This window comes from Theobroma cacao, chromosome 5 (genome assembly GCF_053813885.1).
Source record: "Theobroma cacao isolate CCN51 chromosome 5, ASM5381388v1, whole genome shotgun sequence".
In the NCBI taxonomy this organism is placed as follows: domain Eukaryota; kingdom Viridiplantae; phylum Streptophyta; class Magnoliopsida; order Malvales; family Malvaceae; genus Theobroma; species Theobroma cacao.
The window spans coordinates 32,982,586-33,005,215 of NC_142643.1; the positions used below are offsets into that span (position 1 = coordinate 32,982,586).

General features: G+C 35.3%; 3 protein-coding genes and 1 long non-coding RNA gene across 5 annotated transcripts; 1 reads left to right on the top strand and 3 right to left on the bottom strand.

The window, feature by feature from the left end:
* Positions 1-4,960: 4,960 nt before the first annotated feature.
* On the bottom strand, positions 4,961-12,993 carry LOC148762790 (uncharacterized). Its single transcript, XR_016026562.1, has 4 exons — positions 12,707-12,993; positions 12,370-12,516; positions 7,001-9,981; positions 4,961-6,902 (listed from the first exon to the last, which is right to left on the bottom strand). It is a non-coding gene; the product is annotated as an uncharacterized LOC148762790 (long non-coding RNA).
* LOC18598821 (calmodulin binding protein) lies at positions 5,510-10,664 on the top strand. The gene is made up of 3 exons (XM_007028514.3): positions 5,510-5,842; positions 5,937-9,918; positions 10,281-10,664. The coding sequence occupies exons 1-2, from the start codon at positions 5,510-5,512 to the stop codon at positions 9,843-9,845; spliced, it is 4,242 nt and encodes a 1,413-aa protein (XP_007028576.3). The 3' UTR covers positions 9,846-9,918; positions 10,281-10,664.
* A 394-nt stretch (positions 12,994-13,387) lies between the features above and the next one.
* NAP57 (NAP57 homolog) lies at positions 13,388-16,052 on the bottom strand. The gene is made up of 2 exons (XM_007028516.3): positions 14,142-16,052; positions 13,388-13,599 (listed from the first exon to the last, which is right to left on the bottom strand). Exon 1 carries the CDS (start codon positions 15,891-15,893, stop codon positions 14,142-14,144), a length of 1,752 nt encoding a protein of 583 aa, XP_007028578.3. The 5' UTR covers positions 15,894-16,052; the 3' UTR covers positions 13,388-13,599.
* Positions 16,053-17,302: 1,250 nt separating this feature from the next.
* Positions 17,303-21,768, bottom strand: UCH2 (Peptidase C12, ubiquitin carboxyl-terminal hydrolase 1). 2 transcript variants are annotated; one of them, XM_007028518.3, is made up of 6 exons: positions 21,636-21,768; positions 21,504-21,557; positions 19,809-19,855; positions 18,559-18,605; positions 18,377-18,479; positions 17,303-18,292 (listed from the first exon to the last, which is right to left on the bottom strand). In XM_007028518.3, exons 2-6 carry the CDS (start codon positions 21,532-21,534, stop codon positions 17,516-17,518), a joined length of 1,005 nt encoding a protein of 334 aa, XP_007028580.1. In that variant the 5' UTR covers positions 21,535-21,557; positions 21,636-21,768; the 3' UTR covers positions 17,303-17,515. The 2 variants fall into 2 exon arrangements, with proteins under 2 accessions (XP_007028580.1, XP_017977517.1); XM_018122028.2 differs by lacking the exons at positions 21,504-21,557; positions 21,636-21,768 and adding an exon at positions 20,141-20,297.
* Positions 21,769-22,630: the final 862 nt, after the last annotated feature.

Below are 22,630 nucleotides of genomic sequence, written 5' to 3' on the forward strand. Positions count from 1 at the left end.
TGCTATAATGAATTTTATTGATTGGTGGATTATATATTAATTATTCATTGCAGAGAGGGTTTCATGGACCAGCCTATTAGAGGGGCACAGTAAACTCTAGTATATTCTTACCTCAAATGGAGAGGCGCGTAGGGTATCTCCTGGGGTAAAGCTTAGGGTAAAGCTTAGGGTTCACTTCACGTCAAACCACCACGTAAAAGGGAACTCAGCCAATGCCAAGGAACGACTGTGATGTTCAATGAAAAAAAAAATGGTTTTATGCGAAATATGAATTTTTTTAACAGCCTTGGCGGACTCGGTTGGATGCCCTGCGCAAGGTATCACCGAGTATGAGTTTTGGCACGAGCCAAAGTTTTAAGAAATTCATAAGCTAAGTTGATTACTCGATTTTTATGGATTGATTTTATTTGGTTGAAATGAGTTGAAAGGTAATGAAATTACAGTATGATGATTTATTTTAATTGTCTCTATTTACTCGACTTTAGATAGTTTAGATGGTATATGTTTACTCACTAGGATTTTATAATCTCACCACCCTCATTTTCTCATATTTCAGGCTCGAGGAAATTCTATAGTTAGCTGACTTTGACAAGGACCTTTATTTGGACTCGAATAGGTAAAAGCTGTAGGTTTTCAGCTTCTGATGCATTTTGGATAGATGTGGGCCCACGTGTCACTGTAAAAGAAATTTTATGCTTTGGTTATTTGCTTTATAGTATATATGAATATAATTAACTTTTACGCTATAAGAATTATGTACCTATAATTTTATGAAAATTATTTTACAAGAAAATAGTTTATTTTATTAAATATTTTTATTATATTCAAATGGTCAAATTTTTACTTCAAATGAACATTTTAAATACTTAATTTATTTTTAAATCATTAAATAGATATTTTCGGCTTACCTACTACATTTTTAGCAAGTTTTGAGATTTTTTACGAAAAAAAATGATGAAAATGCTCCTTTGAGCCAGAAAACAAAATGTTATGTTCTGATTTGAAAATGATTTGTAATCCTTTGAATTTTGATATTTGATAACTATTGCTCATCGGGGAAGTGCGAAAGCTGATACGAGAGCTTTGTGGGGTTTCGATTGGTATTCGGGGTGAAGAATGTTTGTCGATGCCTCACGACGGTTGTCACGGGCCTGATAGGGAGTTCCAGGTTGTGACAGAAGTGAAGCACCTCTTTATAGGCTAATAACCCTTTATCTAGATAGAACTTATAAGATGAAGATAATACTAAGAAATTATATAGATAGATTAAATTCTAATTTTAATTCAATCTAATTTATATCAAAATCTAGATGTACACAATATAAATGGATATTCACATACATATTCATAACATATCGACTTTTTTTAGAGGTAAGAGAGTATTTTTCACCAAAACTTTAAATTGTAATTCTTCGGTGTAACAATACATGCATGCACATACTCATACATATATATATACACATATGAAGAGAGAATCCACTTACCCAAATTAATTCAATTTTACACTTTTGTTTATCTTTTTATATGAATTCTTTCTTGCTAGTCCAAACATGAAATTCATACTTTACTCATGTAAATTATGCATGCCAAATTTAAGTAAATTGAAAATGTCTAAGTAATTGTTAAACTCTTTTATAACTTTTGGTACGATACAAAGGGTGTTAGAACTTAATAATTCTTTTCTTACAAATCAAAGTGTAACTGGATACCAACACACACATATATATAATAAAGTCAAAGTTTACTACAATTACTTTGAGGTAAGTTGTATAAATTGAATTATTTCCTTTTATCTTTTGACTTATCAATATTACTAGTGAACCTAAGAGGCACATCAACAGTTAGAACTCGAAATTTCAATCTAAAAGTCTTGGTTTCGAATTTCGAGATGGATGAAATGAAATATATAGATAGGCGACTGCCACATCTTTAGTAAAGCCCAAAATCACAAGTTAAAAAAAGGTCAATATTATTAATTTATAGACTATTATCCTATATATTAGTCGTGGAATTTTTAAACTACACATTGATCACTGGCATCTCTTTGCTAATTATATATCTATTATTCTATATACAGTGGTCCAAAGATTGATCATGTAGACCTTGAAGCCAAAATACAAATGTCTCTGGTAAAGTGAGTTTTTATTTGGATAAATATGAAATTTGTCATTATACTAGCACTCAGCCTTAAAAATTTTGCTACTGTACATCAATTGTATTCAATTTTGCCATCATATATTTATTTTGATTGATTATTGAAAAAAAATTATTGAGAAAGAATATTTTATTTATGTAGTTTGAACAAATTTTAGAAAAGTATGAAAGATAACAAAGATTTATAGAAGTAAAAATTATGATGTGAAATTTGAGGCGAAAAAAAAATGTGAACATAGCAATGTTTGTGATTTTTAAGAATATGATGAGATAAATCCAATTTGGTTCATTTTAATAAGGAAATTACTTCTTTACTAGTTAAGAGAAATGGTAAATGGATTTTTTGTAATCCCAAAATAATTTTGTGATTCACTACTTCCAACTAAATACAATTTGGTTGTTAATTACATCATAAATTAAAATATTTATAATTAAGAGCATTTTTGTCCAAAAGTATTTTTGATTTTATTCCAACCAGTGTAGAATAGCTATCATATCAAGAGGGAGATCGGTGATGGTTATTTCAATTTTTTCAAAAATGAACCAAACATAAAAATAATTATGCTTATCACAATATGAAAGAATGAAATAGTCATTTCCTCGAGCCAAACATGGCATTAATTTTTTTTCTTTGAATCACTCTAGCTGAGGTCCTCTTTCTTTCATAAGCCAGGACCCAAGGGTCCAGCCCTTCATCCTCACTATAACCATAAGTCAGTTCTCCTTGTTGTGTTCAACTTTCATCTTTGTATAAAGGCATGGATTAATGATAAAGGCAATGGAGATAGAATTATTTAAATTTAAATCCAATTTTATCTTATAGGTCTCATGCAATTTCCTCTATCTCTTTATCAGATATAATCAAATCACTCCAATTTTTTTGAGATAATGACCAAAAAAATAATTATTTTTAATTATTTTCATCCTTTTAAGCTTTTTTTTTGGTTTTTTTGGACTTGATTTATCATATTTAGTCCAAACCCATACCCACTTAATTGGGCCTGAATTTAACACAAAAAATTGCATGTAACATGTGTTTTTATTTTATAACCTATAAATGAATTTTTATTTGTAGTGAGGATGATGTTTGATGGCTTGTACGAATCCATTTAGGCTTGAAGATGTTGTTTTGATACTTATAGGTTATACTCATTGATACTTTTGTGAGCAATAGTTCGTTGATTTAATTATTATTTTATTATAAAAATAATAATATTTTAGAATTAAAAATGTAATAAAAGTAATAATATTTCTAATTTGTAAAATAAGTTACAACCGGTTTAGATGAGTAATTCGATCTCTAAGCACCTTATTTCTTACATATGATTTTGAGCAGAGAATTAACGCTATTACTTACATTTGTACATCTTTAAAGAAATTTTTATATTAATTATTATTAATTAAAATATTATTTATTATTTTATATTTATATAATAAATATACGTTAGTATAAAAAATAAAAAATAGAAGTCCTTAACCGAGCCTAACCCTAGATGAAAGCAGGAACAAAGTCTGACCAATCTTTGATCATCATCACATGTCTTGCGGTAAACCTCCAGCCACATGACAGTCTACTCCTTTGGGCAGACTATTCAAAAAGGAATCAATCATGTTACGCATCAAGAATGATGGACAACGATGGCCGTATGATCACCGAAATTCACGCTGAGCAAAACTAGGGGGTCCCGGATCCATCAAAGGTTTAGTGAGCCCACACGGTTTTGACTTATGACCTTTTCCTGCATTTCCAGTTGTGCCATAAAGTTAAAATTAAATAGCCGTCGCAGCCATCACCCAAAGTAATTTCGTTAGTTTCTATCATACAAATCTCGACTGTCAGCTGCTTCGTTTTCCGTTATTTTGTCATTAATTAAAAACCTCTTAACAAAATGGATGTCTTATAATAGTATATTGTGCATTATTTAACTTGATTAAGTAAGATTAGAATATGTTATAATCAGATTTGAATAGAGATCGGATAGTATGACTATCTATCATGGGATTAAATAGTAATTTTAGAATACCCACCATTAAATTCGATTACAAGTAATTATTTTTAATATATAAAATTTAATTTTATATATATATTATTTTTTATTTATAAATTTTTGTAATTAATATAATATTTAATAAAATTTATTAATTGTTCAAACTTTAATTTAGATTTTTATGAAATAACTTTATATTATTATTTTAATTTTTTTAATAACATACATAAAAAAATTAATTTTAATTTATTTTAATTAAATATTTCAAGAGTACGAATACTTAACCGATAACATATAAAATAATAAAGTACGAGCTCGTGTAATAATTTAAAATTTAAAATTAAAATATTTAAAAAATTAATGAATTCTTAAATTCAATCTCTTATCAATGATCTCCTCAAACTCTACAGTCTAAAGCAATGTTTTCGCATTCAAATGAGCTTAAGCCAATCTATCAATCAGCATCGATGCAACATCAGCAAAGCCAGAAGAATAATTAGTTAAGAGTAATTATACAAGGAGGCATACTTTTCTTCTGATATGTTGAATTTCTTCAAGAAACAATTAGAGGTCAATTTCCCCTCATGGAAATCTCACAGCAGCAATTATCATCAGCGTTTGGCCAAAGTTTTTTAACTAGAAACATTATATTTTGGGCTCATCAGGCAAGCTACATGATGTCCATCAAACATTCAAAGATGGGTGTCTTACAGAGAGGCATATCAATTATGAAGCAGCATCTAATCAGATGAGCCAACCTGGGGCACATATGCTAAAACTATGGAAATCAGGAAAAGTATGCTTTGGGTCCACATGGGTTATAGACTTTTTCAACGTATTGAATAAATTTCCTTCTTGGAGCATTGCCAGACGTATAGAAAGCATCAATTATGGAATTTCCATTTATGTTTACATGCCATGTGTATAAGTAAAGGAATAAAAGTGCTTACCACTATGAGGTCCACCAACCAAAGGCATAGAAAAAGATTTGAGTCTATTCTACAAAGCCCAAGTCAATAGCTCTTCCCCCCCGTACAAGTTAAAAGCATCTTCCTCCAATGTTTCAACCCTCAAAACCTTATTCAAAAGTGACATGCAAAGTTGACAGCTAAAATCTGAAATCCAATTAGAATAGGAAACCATTTATTGCAGGCAAAATTAAACCTGTGAAATTTCTGGCTCTGAGACATCCTCAAAACTTTCTATGCAGCAGCTTTACTTGGATAACAGGCAGCAAGTATTCTGATATTCCTCCAAAAACAAGAATTTTCCTTGTGAAGATCAGTTCCTATTCAGCCAATCTCTATCTGCCCCTCTTGTTTGTATAGTCCGGGAATCATATCTGTTACCTTTTAGAGATTCCAAGAATGATTTCTACCAAGGTTGTAGACGAAGCAGATGCTGATAACTTCATGGAATCAGAAACGCTGTCAACTACAACTGAATCGTCTTTTGAGAATCAGAATGGCAGAAACAGAGGAAGAGCAGAACCAGGGAAGAAAATGAAGAAGCTGAGATCAATCAAGCTCTCAAGAATGCCATCAACAAGAAAGGGAAGATCTTCATCCAGTCAACTCCGTACCGTGTTATCAGGGTATGCAGCAAGCTCGGAGCAATCTACTCCAATAGAGATGTCTGATGCATCACCAAATCACATAGACCCCACAAGCTCTTCTGATGCAAAGGAGGAGAATTTTCAGGCAAGTGCCAGAATTTCAGAATGAAGTTTTCATACTATTTATTGTACTGACAATTCAAGTTGTTCAAAAACCAAATATTTCTTCATGTGGACAGGAATTGCAGCTAACATTGACAAGGCGATCTAGTTTTAAGCCTGTAAGAGCTGTAACAAGAAAGTCCAGCATGAAACTCAGAAGGCCCCAGCTGAGGAAATCTTCTGGAGGAACTGACTTGAAGAAGAAATCACAGTCAATTAGACCTGTATCTTTTGAGAGCTCAAACTCATCTAGGAGAGACGTAAGTTTCCAAGATGATCAGCATCCTATCATTCCATCCAGCGAGGTAGATTCAGCACCTCATTACCTGGAGTCAACCAGCTCTTGTGATATGAAGAAGGAGCAGTTACAGGCAAGTCCAAGTCATTCTGAATCTAGTTTTGATAGCAGTGATCAGAATAAGAAAATTTCAACAAATGAAAAACAAAAGTTAGCTTATCCTGGTAACGAATCTAATAGAGTTCTAAGAACATGTGCGTTGGGACCTATGAGGCGCTTAACTAAAATGGCAAGTTTGAAATCCAAGCGGCCTTCCACAAAGAAATGCTCTGAAATTTCTTCCATCTCAGACCCAAGCATAGAGAGAGCTACCTGTTCCTCAACTCTCAAAGATTCCAAATTTCCAGATCGTGTAGAGATTAAGCCAGGAGGAAGTGAATCTGATGGAAATGCAGTCTTGAATGTCTGTCGATATTCTTATTGCTCTCTCCATGGCCATAACCATGGTAATAAACCTCCATTGAAGAGGCTTGTTTCGATGAGGCGGAGAGTGGCAAAGACACAGAAGAGCTTGAAACCACATCGTCAATCCTCTGGAAAAGCAAAACATTCTGGTAAAAAAAAGAAAAGACTCCAGACAGAGAAAGGAGTCTTTAATGGAGATCCTGGAGTTGCAGTTCAACAAACAACTGTTGATATCCAAGAGATTCCTTCAGTCACAGGAAAGGAGGGCAGTAATTTTGTAAATTTGGCTGGGAGCGTGCCTGGTGAATTATTATATCCAGATTCCAGTAATGAAGAGAATCTGCACCAAAATAATAACCCAATTAAAGTAGAATTTAAGGAAAGAAGTGTGGATTGCAGTGGAGTTGGAGCAGAACAGCATAAAGAAAATTTTGATACCCCTGATACCAAGACCAAGATAGAAGAAATTGGCCACCCCAATTGTAGAGATGTTAGTTCAGAAGAGTTTGGAGACGCAACACAGCTTGACAAGCTGTCCTTGAGGCCTGACAAAACTATAAGCACCTGCAATCAAGTGGTTCCAGTGGACGAAGAAGCTCACAGAGATGTTGACGAAGATAAAGCTTCAAGTTTGAACTTGGAAGAGTATAAAGGTGATTTAGGAAAAGACGTCAAAAAATTGGAGACTGTTTCAACTGGGAGAAGTTTTGAGCTTCCCAATGGTCTTTTCTCTTTAGCTTCTGTTAGTGGGATGATGGAGGAACCAACGTCAGCTAGTGAAGAGAAGAATGGAGATTCTGAGCTAGATCATGGGATCCTTGAAGCTGCAGATTCTACAGCTGCTAGTACTACTGATGCGGCATGCAAAACAGATAAGGAAAATCAGAAGAATTTCACATTTTGGAAATTGATATATCAGCATATGGTTACAGGTCTTGATGCAGAATTTGAGACTCAAAAACCTCTTCCTGGAGTGAATTTAAAAGAGCAAGTAGAAAATCTGCACAATGCATGTGAAAATAAGGACTCTTGTCAGGAAATTTCACAGACAGATCAGGCTATGAGCATAGAAGATCATGAAGCAAGAAACCGGAAGATTGAGTTCAGTCAAAGTGATGCAATTAAGCTGGTACAACAAGCCTTTGACAAGATCCTCTCAGAAATTCCAGACCACTCGTCTGATGATCAATTAGTTGCTAGTGAAATAACTTCAGACGAGGATTTCTTGTTAACGAAGCAGGATGAAGGTAAAGAAGCAAGCATCTCAATTTCCTCTGCTTCCATTGAAGACTGTATGGTACAAGATCATGAAGAAAAGCAGCTTCAAACTGATAATAAAGTTGCATCTGAAGAAGTGAAGGTAGCCCAAATAGAAGGAAAAAAGTCTGACAAGCAAATGCCAAATAGCTGGAGCAATCTGAAAAAAATAATCATCCTCAAGAGATTTGTCAAGTCATTGGAAAAGGTGAGGAACTTAAAGCCTCGCAAATCCTGGAATCTACCTATGAATAGAGACCCAGAAGCAGAAAAGATTCACTTGAGGCATCAAAATATGAAAGGGAGAAAAAATACTGAGGAATGGATGCTTGATCATGCACTTCGTCAAGTTATCTCAACAATGGCTCCATCTCAAAAAAGAAAAGTAGCTATGTTGGTACAAGCTTTTGAAACAATCATCCCACTACCAGAAAATGGGAATGATATGAGGTCCAATGCAGCAGCTTCTTCTCCTACAACTTCTGTTCAAGCCCATATTGAGTCCTTAGTTCATAATGGTGACAGTGTACAAAATGAAAATGGTTCAGAAATCTTGCCAGGCAAATCGTCGTATCCTCAAATGAGTTTCAAAGATGACCACAACCAAGTCAACGAATCCCAAATGGCACACCAGGAAATCCAAAAAGCATCTCCTGAGCCCAAAGTAACAAGTCTGCTTTGTGGTTGCACAGAACAATCTTTGTGCATAGCAGCCTCACAAATGAGTGGTACGGACATGATGAAAGAAGATACTGGTGCAGTTGATGACAATGACGGGAAAGATGTTTCGATTTCCATGGATGCTCAGCCGAAGTTTGTTGACCTCTCTTTGTCTGAACTTGAAGAACACAGACTATCTGATAAGTCCTTAAATAATGAGGATGCCGTAAGGATCTCTCATGAGAAATTCTTTCCAGAAAATGAAGAAGTTATTCAAAAAATCTCGAAGGACGAAATTTCAATTCTTGATTCAGAAGTCAGCAATGGGGGTTCTGAATTCAATGTTCAGAAGAAAGATTTGGAGTCCAGTGACTTAATTAATTCAGCTGATCAGCACCCTGGTAAACCTGAAAGCCAAACAGAAGTTGGTGAAGGAGCTCAGCCCAAATATAAATTCCTCAGTTATCCACTTGCACAATTTGAGTCCAATTTTGCTGCTGATGTTTCCAAGTCGGAAAGACAAAAATACATGAGGCTTTGGTACTTAATATATAAGCACATGGTCTCTGGTAGTGCCACCGAAGATGGATCACAACCACTTCACAATGGAGCAGATGAGGAAGTACAAGGTGATGCTGCCAGCAAATTTTCAATAGAGAAGAATGCTGACTGTCAAGGTTCTTTTGCAGTAGGTCAGGATATGATGGAGAATTACACAACAGGCAGCCAAAATATTGAATGCCACAACCATGAGATTATAAAGCTGGTAGAAGAAGCAATAGATGAAATACCTCTTCCAGATATTCAAGATGACACATCAGACAATCAATCAGTTACAGGTGATGCAATTCCAGATCAAGTACTCTCAGAAAAGAAACATGGTGAAGAGGTACATATCATCTCAAGTTCTACTGGTTCTGCTGAAGAGGATTCTGAAGAAGCTAGAAATATAACAACAGAGGTTCGTTCAACCTTGAATTCTGAAGAGAAAACACTGAAGTCCAAAAATGTAAGCAGCCAAAAAGAAGCAACAAGAGAAACAGAGGAGGGAAATAAATCCAAGAAGAGAGTGCAGAGAAATTGGAGCAATCTGAAAAAATTAATCCTTCTTAGGAGATTTGTCAAGGCATTAGAAAAGGTCAGAGAATTTAACCCACGGGCCCCTCAATACCTGCCCTTAGATCCTGCCCCAGAATCAGAGAAAGTTCTCCTAAGGCATCAAAACATGGAAGACAGAAGAAATGCTGAAGAATGGATGTTAGATTATGCACTTCAGAAAGTGGTCGCTAAACTAACTCCAGAAAGGAAAAGGAGAGTGGAGCTGCTTGTAGAAGCATTTGAAACGGTCATTCCCACTATAAGTTGAACTCATCAAAAGCCCTGATGCAGCAGCAGCAACTTCTCCAGCAAAAGCAATCAACCTGCTCTTAGTCCACAAGGTAAGAACTGAGACCTTTATTTATTCATCCTTTCCGAGAAGGACGATATTAACAATAGGGAACCTGTAGAGCAAGAGAAGAAGAAGCTAAGTAAAAGAAACTCATAAGAACAAAGTATACGGACAAGCCCACCATTTCTAAACCTGGTTTTGTTTAAACCAATTATTTGCAAAATTTCAGAAGCAGCATAATACTAGATTTCTTTCTTTAAACCCCCTCACTTGGGAGAGCATTCTTAGGAAATTTCATTGATATGGCAAAAATGCACCCTGCTAATATCTTTTCTTCAACTGAAGATTTGAGCTCATTTTGATATATAAAGGTGTAGCTTCATTTTTTTTAACTTCCCAATAATCTTGCAGGTATGGCCAAAGAAGTGGCTATTTCATATGATCAATTGGAATGTCCCTGAGGCATCAAGTTGTTAGGGAGATACATCACAGTAGAAACACAGTGGAAAAGATTGCTGTTTAAACATTCATTGAGGAAATAGCAGTGTAGAGGATGGAAGTTGTAATTTAGTGGAGGTTGTAAGTTACACACAAGATTCTTCTGCAACCTTAAAGCATATTTTTAGCATGCCTGTGGTGGGAAAACAAATAAGAATACCATATGTGTACCCGGATAAGTATGGTGTTGCGTATTATCTTTTTCATTTATGAAAAGTATAGCAGTTATTATGATGTCAGCCACTCTATATGACTGGATGTCAGAAATAAACATTATGCATGGCTGAGTTGTGATCATTATCACCTCCTGGTAGAGATTGAGCAGGATGTGATATGGTAGCCACTTTTTTTGCATAATTTCTATGGTTATTACAATGAATTAACAGAAGGAAAACAAAAACCACAATGAAGTATTGGAATCTTGAAAGCTAGAAATTGTATGCATGGTGCAATTTCAAGAAGGCACAAAAAGCTAGAAAAGTGTTAGATCCTGAATTCTTAGCATTGTTAAACAACAAATACATTCATATGAATTGGTACAAATAGATAACACAAACTATAAGGAAAAAGATCATAGAATAATCATTTCCTAAACTCTGTCAACCCAAACAACTTTCTGCTGATATCTACAAGGTCTATAACTTTCTTATAGAGGCAAGCAATGACCCTGTAAATTACAACTTGCACCGTCTTCCGAAAAAATATAGAAAGCTTTAACGAATTATATATATATAAATCCAAATAGTTTACTAGACAGAAACTTGGAAAAACATTTAAAAAGGACATTTTAAGTTTAACAAGAACAGATGAGTTATATCCAATTCTCAAGCCATCTCCCTCACATGAGAAGAACACATTAGTCAAATTAAGGTAAATACTTTCAGAAGTTAATATTGATTTCAGTCACTGAGGAAGTTTTAGCCATGTCATGTTTTCTCTGATACTGTCTACACGGATGAGATGCCTCACCCGGTCCCTAACCACATCCATCTATGTACTATAATTCATTCTCAAACATAATCTAAGAGCAAAATTTGGTTTGAAGACTGCATAGGAGGAAAGTAGTGAAGGCAGGCAGCAGAAACTGATCAAGTTGATAAACAGCTTTCAGGGGAACATAGTATCCAAAAAAATGGGATAGCAAAAATCAAAGTGAAGCCCAAGCAGACAACTATTAGTAATTGAACTAGTACATTAGGACTTCTTCCTAATTTGAATGCACTTGGTATTAGAAAACTGATCTTTCTATTATAGGGAAATCAGAAAGGAAGGAAGAAAGCATTTGAATACTCAGAGCAGGCCAAGCCGTTGGAAGATTACTATAACCAAAAGAAGCTTCTCAACTATCAGGAGGCTGGTGCACCAGGAGATTCATGGCAAGGTCTTTTGGCTGCATTACATCCCCAACATGTTACTATAAACTTCATTATTCTTTAAATCCAGTGGTTACTTTACTTAAATTGATATTCCAGCATGGTAGTAAATATTTATGATGAGAGATAGATAAGTTTTGAGTGTGGCAAACACCCCAAGTTGGATTTGCCTCAGAATTTTTGTTTCCTTTATGTGAGGTACTATGGATTTTGGAAGTGTGTAACGTAATTTGGGCTAGAGAAGAGCAGAGATGCTATCACTGGCCTGCATGACTACTTATAAAATAAAGAATGCGTTATTCTCCTTTTTTTTTTTTTTTTTTTTAAAAAAGAAGAAGCTATACTGATCATCATCAGGAGAGGGTATTATACAAAAGGGAGTGGGCTATTTGGTTGTCTTGCATTGAAATACGAGTAGGTGTTCATATTACGTACAATCTTGTTTCCCTAAAATTATAATGTGAGTCTGAGTCCAGAATAAGAGTCTTTACAGCATGTAGAAATTACATTTGCCGCAATATATACGCTATAACTAATACCTCTGGAAGAAGAAACCCAACAAATAATCATATTAATCAACTAACATGTAACTGGAAAACAAAATAACATAAAGTTGGTGAAAAAGCTACCTTTTTATGTAGAACTTAAACCAGTGCCCTAGTGGTCCCAGAGTCTCTGCTTACATGCATATATCCATGCTTGCTATGAAACTAATTGCTTGAAATCTACAGAAAAAAAAAAAAAAAAGTGTGCTCCGGATACCTATGCTTCGTTTCCTAAAAAGTCAATCAAAGAGAGGCAAGCAAAAAAACCCACCATCAAAGGCAGCAAGAAATGCATGAATATTATCAAATATTATATATATATATATATATATATATATATTAAAACGCCAAATTGAACAATTTTTGCAGTTGTGTGGCATTAATGGGGAAGTACCAAAAAAAACAAGAGAATATACTTCACCTTATTAACTCAGTGAGTACAATCCAAAAACTGTATTGCTCTTTGCTGTACCATCAATTGAAAAGCAAGATTAATAGCAATTCCTACACCAGCGACCTGAGAGGTGGGTCAGTAATATGTTATGCCGACCAGCTTAACTTGAGACGAAGTTCTCATCTGATTTTCTTTCTTCATGGAATACCGAATGAAACCAATGTGTTCATATTCATTTGGTTTCTATTAAGTTCAATTCTGTTGGATGGACGTTGTTAAAAGACTTGAAGATTCTGATATGGTTTAAGATTTGGTTACTGGTCCAAACCAAAGCGATTGACGTTGTCACTCCTTTGAATCCCAGGTGTTTTTTTCTTACGGCCCAAATATGACAATTGCTGAATTTTAAACCCAAAATGGGAAGAACCCAACTAAAGTAAAGGGAAAAAGAGAAAAAAGCCATTGTTAATCACTTTATTCTCATTCAGTTTTTAACTTTTTATTCTGCTCCATTTCAGGTTTCAGATTTAATAAACTTTAGCCCCCTTTTTTTGATTGAGGAAAGGAAATAAAACATAGCCTTCTTTCTTGAACCTTGAATAACCGAACATGAACCGTACATCCTTTTCCCACATTAACTCAATGGCAAGTAAGCATGGCCCTCGAAAAGCCAATAAAAACAGGTACCAGGACAGGAAGGAAACAGCATCAGCAGCAAAAGGTAACCTCAAAGGCAGATGCATAGGATGTTCATGTTCCATATACACTACGTCCCATTCTTATGGGTGCCACCAAAGTCATTTGTGATTGTGAACATAGCCCACTACAAACCTTCAAATCCCCAATATTCATATGATGCCAACAAAGCTGGCCATTCCCATAACGAAACACAGGTTCCCTCATAATTCAGCATCTCTTTCCTGTCGAATTAGAAAATTGGAGTCAAACCAAGACATGACTGGCAAACATAATGATTTTCACAATCGGAAGAAGGCATAAACAAGGGAGAAAATACCAAAAGATTTAAAAAAGAAAAAATTGAAGTGAAAACCAAGGAACAAATACCAACAGAGACCATGGTTTGATCTAACAAAGGAACCCATTCATCTCACAGCACAGACGTGTAAAATTAAAAGTAAACATTTGCCTCAAAATTTCATCACAATTCTTTCATTAGCTGCCATTATGACAAGAAGGCAAAGATACCTCTTAAAAATGGTTTAAGACAAAACATTAACATGAGGTTTAGGTAAGGGACAACAGATAGAGAAACAAATAATGGAGAATGATCAAAAGATATTTTAGATAATGAAAGCACTCCATTACACAAAACTAAATCATAAAAATTGTTTCCGCAGAAACTACATTGAGAAACTGCAACACTACTAAAGAGTTACCGTAGGTGCCAAACATACAAAAAAAATAATTTCCTAATAAAAGGAAAGTTCTGAAACCTGCTCACCTACTCCTCTACTGCATCTTTGTTTTTTTTCTTCTTTTTCTTCTTTTCACTTTTATCAGCCCCTGCATCATTTGCACCGTTAACAACAGCAGTCACCTCCTCGCTCTCTTTGCTCTTCTTCTTCTTTTTCTTCTCAGACTTCTCTGTATCTGGTGAACTAGATTCAACCTTATCTTTGTTCTTCTTTTTCTTCCCCTTCTCAGTCTTCTGTTCAGTTTCTGCATCACTATCCTCTTTATCCTTCTTCTTTTTCTTTTTCTCTTTCTTCTCAACTTCAACTTCTGCTTCTTCAACTTTAGCTTTCTTAGCAACAACTGGAACAGCGCTATCACTGCTTCCATCCAATTTGCGCTTGTGCCCTTCCCCATCTTCCTCACCCTTGCCCTTTTTCTTCTTTTCCTTTTCCTTTTCCACCACTGTAATCTCCTTCTCTACAACAGCTGTGTCACTATCCTTCACAGCTGGTTCAGCAGAAGCTGCAAGGCTTGCAACCATAGAATCCCCACCAGCTGGCAACACAACATTTCTCAACCACTCTTTAGGAGTACTATCATTTGGCTTTCCATGCTTATCCAATTTGCCTTCTGCGATCAATTTCTTCTTCGTGGACGCAGTTGGTCCCAAACCCCACTTCCTCGGATAAGTATCCCTATCCATAACCACCCTCTTAATCTTTGCTACCACACCATGGTCACAAGTAGCCATCACTGCAGTTGTCATTTCTGCAATTCCCAACGCAATCGCCTCTCCTTTAGTAGTCATCAACACAACTTCCTCCCCAACCTCAATATCATTCTCAAACCTCAACAAACCTGGAATCATCAACTTCGCCCCATAACAAATAGCATTAACAGCAGAATCCTTCACAACCAACCTCTTATAACTAGTCAAAAGAACTTCAAGAGGCATAATCACCCTCCTCAAATAACTCTCGTCTCTATAGTTATCATAAACCCATTGAGCATCCATAACATCGTGCATTGTCACCATATTATCTTTCTCACCTGAAATCCCAGACCTAACCCTCCTAAGTTCCTGCATATGACCACCGACCCCAAGAATCAATCCCAAATGGACACACATAGTCCTAACATAAGTACCCGCCTCACAAGAAATCCAAAACACAACCAAATGCCTATCTGCATCATACTCAAGAAGCTTACTTTCATAAATAGTTCTAATCCTAAGCTGTCTTTTGACAGCCGAAATCAAGGGCGGCTTCTGAAAAACAGCTCCTGTCAGAGTTTCAAGAGCCCTAGCAACCTTAGCAACATCAGGCACTTTGGAATGCAAACGGGCAACGCAGACATACTCTTTGCCTGCACCCTGTTGGGATTTAACAAGCCGTGTGGCTCTATCAATACACACAATGAGATTCCCAGTGACTTTGGGGTCCAAAGTTCCACTATGTCCGGTCTTTTCGACACGTAAAATACGCTTAATCCAAGCAACAACCTCATGGGAAGAAGGGTTAGAGGGTTTATCAAGGTTCAGAACACCGTACCTAATGTATTCAGCAAGAGGTCGCTTGAGAGGGGAGAAACCGCAGGGAAGGGGAGTGTAGTGTCCGGTTCGCACGTTGAGACGGTCGTAGTTTTTGAGAAGGATTGGCCACTGGGAAGTGTCGATGGATGGGGTGGTGCTCTGGGGTTTGATCATGAAATCTTGGTCGGATTCTTTGGTTTCGGAATCGAGCAAGGCCTTTTTCTTGTGCTTTTTCTTTTCTGAACGAGAGAGCTCAACCTCAGGCATGGTTTTGCTTGTTGTCTTTCTCCTTTTGAGATACTCTTCGTTAGGGTTTTGGAGTGGGTTTAGTGTTAAGTAGGAGGCGAGGAAGAAAGGGCATAGGACGATGAAAATGGAAGAGATTTATAGGATTAGGGTTTTGGGGGTTTTAAGGCGAAGACGCTCGAAATTTTAGCAACCGGGCCTTTGCTTCTGTTCCTATATATCCAATAGGGAGGGTCTGGGCCTTTTTTTCTCTACTCTTTGTGTCTTCCAGTTTTTTTTTTTTTTTAATTTTTTTGAGGGATAAAGAAATTTAATATGAAATGAGAGATTTAAATCTTAAAATGCAATTCTTTGGATAAGTGGTATTTTTTAATTCAGGTAGTCTAACATGGTTTCTCAAAATTTTGTTTATAGGAAGATTAAGCAAGTAATTTGAGAAAATTAAATTTTTAAATCAATGTTAACAAGTAGGATATCTGTTATTTGTAAAATATCTTAACTCAAATCTTATTATTTAATAGAGTATTTGAATCCTGTAAATACTCGATTCATTTTTTGAATTACTACCTAAGCTCATATCCAAATATTCTAGATATTACCCCGTTAAATACACGTACTTATTAATTACCTGATTAAGATAAATTTAAAATAATTTTTATGTATATGGTTAATAAAAATTAAATTAATAAATTAAAGTTAGTTCATAAAAAAATAAATTAAAATTTGAAATCATATCTAGAGTAGTTAATGAATTTTAATACGTATTACATTTATTATAAGGAATTTACAAACAATATATATATTTAATATTAAAAATAATTAGTTATAATCAAGTTTAGGTAGTAGGTGCTAGAAGACCACTGCTCGAATCTTACCTAAAACCATGAGGGGTAGTAACTTTACTACCCAAACTCAATTATAAAATATACTAATATTACTTAATCAGGTCGAAATGCAGGATACTATGTAGATATTCAATTTATTAGATGGATTCTTATCATTAACAAAAAAGTTTATTAATTCTTTTGTAAATATGCTTACGTGGAATAGAAACTTAAATAAGAAAAAAAAATGGACTTAATACATATGTATTTATTTCCTTTTTATAGATTATGTACATAATTCTTAAATATATTTTATACTGAACACATCCGAGATGTGCATATTTCAAGCTCCACATTTCCATTATTTACTTTGGAGCACCAAATTAATCATGTAAGCATAGATGTTGTCTCATAAAACATCAAAAAATTATATACCCTTTTTAATTAATATTGTCGTACTACCTCTATGCAATCAAAAATGCAGATAAGTGTCTCCTGTTCTTCATCTTTAAGTGGGAAAATGCAGTCCACAGACGGCAGCAAAGACTTGAATAGCAATTATTTGATTCCCACTAGGTCATAAGCTAAAATGGCATTCATAGCATGTTGTATCAGCCAAAGATGTTTATTTAGAGCAGAATGTTAGCATCAACAAACACGGGAGGCAAAAGACATAAAAGACAAAATCCAAGGAGAAAGTCGTTTGTAAACAGAGCTGTTACATATGATCATAAAGGGTCCTCAAGCTCAGTCCTTTTCTTTTGGATTTGGACTAAGCATCTAGTCAATCAAAAAGGAAAAACAAAACAGAAAAGCGCTTCACCTAGAGCTGCTAGTTTTCTGCTTAGCTTTCTCAATAAGGGGTTTCAATTGCTTCTTTTCAGCAAGAATTTTAAGGAAGTTGAACAAGAAGGGTATGTAGTTGTGTTTCCTGCGAATATTTTCAGTCCTCCACTTCTTGAATTTCTCCTCCTCCATCAAAATCTTCTCAGTGGCACCCTCAATCCCTGAATTTACTTCTGAAAGTTGTTTGTTTAGTGCTTCAAAGCTGCTTCTGTCTGCCAGTCTGTCCGACTGTATGGTAGCCAGCTGCTGCAAGATGCGTTCCCTCTTCTTTTGGAGCTCCTTAAGTTCAGCAGTGTACATCTCTTTCCTGTTCTTGATAACTGCCATGAGGTTGAATCTTATTTCACTTTTCGAATATCTCTCAATACGTTCTTGGATTACTGGTTGCACCATCTTCATCCATTCCATATCTCCTTGGCCAGTAGGGCACTGACCAAGGCTAATGGGTCCCTCCTTCAATCCATCAAGCTCATAGAGTACCCCATCAACAGGTATGTAGCTTATGAAATGGTAGACATCATCATCTTTCCCAGCAGCTTTCTGCTCCTCTGGGACAAAAGGCTCAGGCCTTGCAAAGCTATTATGGGCTGTACGTATAGCTTCACTGTTATTTATAGCCAGACCCTTGAGCTCTGGAGGAAAGTTTTTAGTGAACTCTTTCAACTTTGAAAGTTCTGGGCCAATGTCAATATCTGGGCAGTTCATGAGGATAGACAATATTGCTTGTGTAGCACAAGCATTATTGATGACCTATGAAAATGTAGGAACAAGAAATTCAGAAGATTTTGCAAATATGTTGGGACTCCAGAAATTACAAATTAGATTGTAACTGACCTGACTAGCAAAGAATAAATTAGGGTTTGGGTCCTTAATTACAAGACGTTCATCCTTCTCCCCTGGGCGCCATTTGAAAAGGAAAATCAACCCATACACAGGCCTAGCAAGGGAAGAAAAATTATGAAGGAAGAGGTTCAAATGTGAAAATGTAAAATGACCAGTACCAAGTAAGAACTCACCTAAGATTGTTTACAGCATCAAGATCCAATGAATACAACTCCTCTACCTGCTAAGACATAAGTTGTCATGACAGTATAAATGCAGGTAAAAGACAGACTACTATAGATTCCATTCAGACATATATAAAGAACATGCACAGCTATGCACCCACCCACAACCCCACACAAAGATAGACTTTGATAGCTGTACATTGGGTTAAATATAGGTGCAAGGAAGAAGCAAAAAACTAACAGCGTAAGTGGGTGGGGATGGCAATGGAAGCAATTTTACTTAACACCAACACAATCTGATCCAATTATGTAGGGTCTAGCTTAACCTATAAACAGGTTCAGTTTGTGGCTTAAAGTATGCTAATGGTGCAGCAATAGCTTAATTAGAAGACATTACCCTTTTTGGAAGTCAAAGGCTAAGATCAAGGCCTCTATATCATCAAAGAAGTCCCTTTGGTCCAAGAAAAAGATCCTCGGGGGCTAAGTAATCATTAAAATATAATTTATCAGTTTATACAACTTTTTAGCATCCAAAGGAATTCAATAACTTTTTGTTTTGCTTGAATGGGCATTAGTCATACGGTCCATTGGATCTTGTTTCGGGTTTAGTTAAATTATGAGATTTAAAATGAGGCCTTAGAACATATATGTTTAATATGTTCCTAAGTTTAATGATTTTAAAAATCCTAATCCATCAGGAAAAAACAAGTTAGTAATTTGTAGGTGCCTATTTTTTATTTCTCAGTATTGCTAGAATTCATAAGAGTTGATTTCTCACAAAATTTTCAGTTATGAAGAGTTCTTTGAGAACTTGTATATCTGATTTGAGTTTTCCCTCCCTCCCTCCCCTCTACTTTTCTTCTTCTCATCTATTGTAATAGTAATTGACTTAGTTCAGTTGAACCAAGATACAATTGGAAGCTTAAGGGTAATATTATAAGAATCCTTATGCCTTTCACCCACATGTAATTGACTTAGTTCTAAGGCAACAAGACCATGCATAAAGCCATTAACAAACCTTCCAATTATATGACTTGTCCATGACAATGAGAATGGGATCGTTTAAATAGCATGGTACAGAACACACATGAGGTAATTAACCTAGCACTAACTGATTTGTTCATTATTCATTAAAAAAGCTTCAACAGTATCAGTCCACATATGCATCTAAAAGAAAATAAAGAGAGGAAATCATAAGCAAAGCTGACCACAAGACAAACATTAGGGACCAGTTATAACACATAAACAAGAAGCGTTACTTGTACGCCTTTAACTTGCATCTGCTGTATAAGTTCTGTAAAAACACCTGCAACACATGGCAGAAAACATTCCCATCAAGCTTAAATCTCAAAACAGCTCATCCAGAAAACATCACAGCTAAAACTAAGCAAGAGGAGCACTAAAAGATGATTATTCACTTGATGCAACATGTTAACACGTGCAATGTCAACTAACAAATATAAGATATACATAACAAATCCAATGCCAAACAAAAAACACCGCATAACCCAATACTTAAAGTATTATGCAAGTAGCAAAAAAGCAAAAAATTAAAAAGAACTACCTAGCACCTCAAGCTAATTTAACTTACCTTTCTTAGGCTTATGAAAAGGCTTATTAAGGCCACTGAAGGGGCACCAAATTTACTCTAGTTAAGGACCAATGATAGCCCTTACAAAAATGTAAAAGGACTTCACCTCTAATCATTGGCAACCGCTGCGGCTTCAATCCATCTTATTCTAGAATGTCTTCAAAAAGCAGGGATTGGCTCGATCATTATCATGTAATAAACATCAACATGCATTTCTTTTGGTTATTTTTCATTTTTCCATTAATTACATGCACATTCTATGTTGCACTTTGAAAATCTTAAAAGAGAATATGCATCTAATTAATAGAACAACAAGATGATCCAACTCATCCAACACCTTAACAATAATTAGACAACAATGAAGTGTATGGATGGCGATCAAGCCTGCATGTTATTATTGGCATGTGTGCTGCATTGGGACTGATTTCAACAAATTTTATCCACTGAAATATCAAGAAAAAAGATCATGCCTCGGACAGACACTGACCCAGGCATTAATGTAATCTTGCAAAACAATTGCAGCAAAATTTTTACCCAAATCACCCTCCAAATGATCGCTATAAGATGATTTTTTCATGCCCTATTACTCAAACGCCCTTGCTATTTCCCACATTTCTTCTTGTCCCTCACCATCCCTTCATGGCCATCTAACTTGAATCTCCCCCCACCCCAACTTGTTTAACATTTAGGAATCACACCATTTATCTAGAAGTGGTTATTAAAGACATGTAATCTTCTCAAATGTGGCTTTTCATGAAACCCGTAATAATCTTAGGTTTTGACGATATTTAGATTATCATCTGCACTACTCAATTCATTCTCCATCATAATAAGAAAATGAACTCCAATCAGAGACAAACTAAATGCAAACTTGAGAATAACCTTGAGCCACGCTTTTCCTAAGAATAAGTGTGTTCATTCCTTCTGCTACAACGTTTAGACAAGGAAATAACATTTCCCACTTACTTATTCATTTGTCACCTGTTAAATTGTTTCTCTAGCAGAATGAAGATATTATAAAGAAAAAGTGAAGTAACCAAATTTCACCACTAAATTGGCAATCACTCCTACAACCCTAACAATATGTGTAATTGAAGACTAACAACCCAGACTTCTCTTAACAGTTGCTGTCCATAGGAGGATTGAGTTCCAAGGTCCAAACCCACTCTTCCCCTTAAACTTTGTAGCCAAAAAGAAATTGAAAAACTGAATGAGATACCAAAAATACAACTGAAGAAAAAAAAGTGAAAAAGAAAAAGCAAAGCCCATCAAGAACTTAATGGTTAATAAAGCATTTCACCTTATAATTAAGAGTAATTCTTAACAAATTAAAATTAAAAAAATAAATTTGGAATAAGCATACCGGGATCGGATTCAATCGTGCACCAAGACATGATGAGATATTAGCAGCTGCCGCCTGCAGCACACAAACAGTAAATTGTTTAAAAATTGCAAACGAGAAGAATATAAAAACTAAGAAATACCTAAAACTCACAAGCAGAAAGAAAAGAGGGGGTTTTCGGACTTTCTTCCTCAACCCTAAATGGCTAAAGGCTAAACTTCGCGGGCTACTTCTGCTGTGAGCTTTCCCACTAGCGATGATCTAATAAATAAATCTGAACCGTTGGCCTCAATTTCAAGCTTTGGGCATAATTATTAAATCAAGTGTTTTAATTTGGTTAAAGTATCCATTCGGTAGTTTTTAATTTAGTTCCTGTATTCAAAATTATAATAATTTAATTCTTTAATTTTAAAAATTATTTCAATTGAGTCTTTCTAATTTTTTTTATCTATATTGATCGTTACGACGTTTATGTCAATGTTGATATGACACGAGATGTTGACATGGCATGTGAGGTGGGTTTGTGTTGTTGACATAGTACAGAGTGACATGTGCACATGCTACTCTAATAGTGCCATGTGGACATGCCATGTGGCATTATCAATCATGTCCACATGGTACTGCCAATCTGACATATCAACGATGATATGGCATGTCGGCATGTCAGATGGGAAAATTTTCCTCCAAAATTAAATCTAGGTTGATGTCAAAGGGATCTAATTGAACAAAAATTTGAAGCATAAGGACCTAATTGAAGAAAAAATAGGAGTCGGAGGACTAAATTGAGCAAAAAATTAAATTTAACTCACTAATCATATTGCTCTAGTAAATGCCACATGGTTTGTTAGCCATTTGGTTTTTGAGCTAGCTTGTCCTTCAATCTCGATTTGTAACCCTAAACAGTTCCAAACTCCAAAAAATCAACTACTATCCTCATAGTCGTTAACCATTGAAATTTCAACCATCAAAAATCTAAAGAGAAGCATATTGACGTCTAAATTGCTAGGTTGAAACTAATATTAAATTTGTCATCTAAAATTGAGAGCTTTAAACTAGTTGAGCTGACGACTCAAAGCTCGGGAGAAGGAAAGAGTTCAAAAGGAGGAAAAAGTTCAAGAAGAGGAAGGGGAAAAGAAAAAGAGAAAGCT

Bases quoted from the DNA above. Each gene is read 5' to 3' on its own strand.
- LOC18598821 (XM_007028514.3), top strand. From the start codon at position 5,510: ATGATTTCTACCAAGGTTGTAGACGAAGCAGATGCTGATAACTTCATG. The intron at 5,843-5,936 runs GCAAGTGCCAGA...TCATGTGGACAG, and splicing joins CAAAGGAGGAGAATTTTCAG to GAATTGCAGCTAACATTGAC.
- NAP57 (XM_007028516.3), bottom strand. From the start codon at position 15,893: ATGCCTGAGGTTGAGCTCTCTCGTTCAGAAAAGAAAAAGCACAAGAAA.
- UCH2 (XM_007028518.3), bottom strand. From the start codon at position 21,534: ATGTCTTGGTGCACGATTGAATCCGATCCCG. The intron at 19,856-21,503 runs GTATGCTTATTC...CATGTGTTGCAG, and splicing joins CACGATTGAATCCGATCCCG to GTGTTTTTACAGAACTTATA. The intron at 18,480-18,558 runs GTGAGTTCTTAC...TTCCCTTGCTAG, and splicing joins GATGCTGTAAACAATCTTAG to GCCTGTGTATGGGTTGATTT.